General features: G+C 52.8%; 1 protein-coding gene across 1 annotated transcript; it reads left to right on the forward strand.

The window, feature by feature from the left end:
* Positions 1 to 315: 315 nt before the first annotated feature.
* On the forward strand, positions 316 to 1,701 carry LOC113408277 (adhesion G-protein coupled receptor G1-like; the record flags this gene model as incomplete). The annotated part of the gene is made up of 3 exons (XM_026661457.1): positions 316 to 438; positions 569 to 690; positions 1,427 to 1,701. Coding segments are annotated over 3 exons (520 nt in total), but the record flags the coding sequence as incomplete, so codon positions are not given.
* Positions 1,702 to 2,049: the final 348 nt, after the last annotated feature.

The raw sequence follows: 2,049 nt of genomic DNA on the forward strand, positions 1-2,049 counted from the left end.
GTGAATCCTGCCATTCCTCTAATGCCAGGGGGACAGCCCATAGATCTCCGTGGATGGCTAGATCTCAGGCGGTTCCCTCATGGATATCCCAAAGAATCTGTCCCAGGCCCTGCTCTCCATGCAGAGATGGGTGGGAGTGATTTTGGGTTCGAAGAGTCCCCAGTATAGCAATGCTGCCATGTGGTCTGTACGAGAGTCACTGGGCCCCATTGCAAAGCACTCTCTCATTCTCACCTGCTTGCAGACACCGTGGGTCAAAGACTTTCTGTGAACATTGACTTGGGCTGAGCGTGTGAAACCTCCCACCTTCAACAGGAAACTGCTTTTCTCTTTGCAGATGGCCAAGGCAGCTGGAAAAGTGATGGCTGTGAAACAGAGACGGGTAATAACCAGACAGTCTGCCGTTGCAACCACCTCACCTATTTTGCTGTGCTGATGGTGGGTACCGGGTACCAGCTCCCACTCGAGCTCTCTGCATCCTCACTGCATGGTCTCCGCAGTGATGGGTGAAGCTCTCAGCTCTTGCCCAGCATGGCTCTAACACCTCCCCTGTCCTCTCCATTCTCAGATGTCCTCTCCAGAGATAGATTACATCCACAAGGAGTACCTGACGATTATCACCTACATTGGCTGCATTATCTCAGCTGTGGCTTCCCTCTTCACCATCATCTTCTTCTGCTGCTGCTCCAGGTACAGTACTATGGTTCGGGGCCGGGGATTAGCTAGCAGCCTGTAACTCGTGCTCATGCTGATCAGTTCGCTACCCCATGCAGGCAGCATCCCCCTCGGCTGCCATTACACACAGATTGGCCAAGATTTTCTAAAGGGACTGGTGATTCTGGGAGCCCAACGTGAGATGCCTGAAAGGGGCCTGATATTCAGGAAGTGCTGAGCACCCACCTCTAGAAACCAGACCCCTTTATGGGGTCTCCAGATGGGCCCCCAGAACCACCTATCATGTTTAATAATATTAACCGCCATCTTGGTCTTTAGCACTAATGCAGCGAGCGTGGGCACGCACAGATCTTTAGCAGTGCGTGAACAAGGGGCTGACGCAGGCTAAAAGAGGCTTCCTTTGAGAAATTAGGCTGTACGCAATGGCCAAACCCGTCGCCTACACACATGGTTCAAAGGCCAGCAGAGATGTAGCTTCCAGTGGAACAAGGGGACCAGGATCGCTCACCTGTTGCAGTTACCGGTGGCTCAGCGTGTTCACCCATCACAGCCATCAGCTGGCCATGCACATGTGGAATAGGCACTGGGCTCACAATCTCCTGTTGTTAAGACACAGCTCTCTTGTGAGTCTCTGGTTAGGGTGAGCTGCTTGAATCAAAGCACTGGGACCCCATCGTGGGGTTTTGTGGGTGCTGGGTCTGGGACTCCCAGACAGGAGCAGGAATGAAATCTCTTCCTCTCCCTTTCCCAGGAGGAAGCACAGAGACGGCACCGTAAACATCTACATTCACATGAACCTGCTGGGGGCCATCTTCCTGCTGGACGTGAGCTTCCTCATTACTGAGCACTTGGCCTCCATCGGCAGCGAGGCAGCCTGCAAAGCCAGCGGCATGTTCCTGCACCTCTCTCTGCTGTGCTGCCTGACCTGGATGGGCATTGAGGGCTACAATCTCTACAGGCTGGTGGTGGAGGTCTTCAACACCTACGTGGAGCACTTCATTCTCAAGCTCTGCCTGGTGGGCTGGGGTGAGTACGAAAGGAGGCCGAGATGGCCCTGAGAACGCCAGGCCTCTTCGCCCCTAGAAGACTTTCTTCTCGCAAGGATAAGAGGATGATTTGCTCACCGTCCATAAGTACCTACACGTGGAAGAGATTTCTGAGGGCAGAAAGGCAGGCAAAGGCATAAGACGAACCAATGTCTGGAAACTAAAGCTAGAGAAATTCAGGCTAGAGATCAGTCCCCTCACTGTTCAAAATTGTGCCTAAAGCATTGGCGGCAGTGGTTTCTCCATCACTAAGGCTTTAAGTCAAGACTGGCTGTGTCTGTAAAAAAAAAATACACTGTCGCTCAAACACAAGCTATGGGCAGGAGGC

This window comes from Terrapene carolina, unplaced genomic scaffold (assembly GCF_002925995.2).
Source record: "Terrapene carolina triunguis isolate 2854851 unplaced genomic scaffold, T_m_triunguis-2.0 Scaffold5454, whole genome shotgun sequence".
NCBI lineage: Eukaryota > Metazoa > Chordata > Testudines > Emydidae > Terrapene > Terrapene triunguis.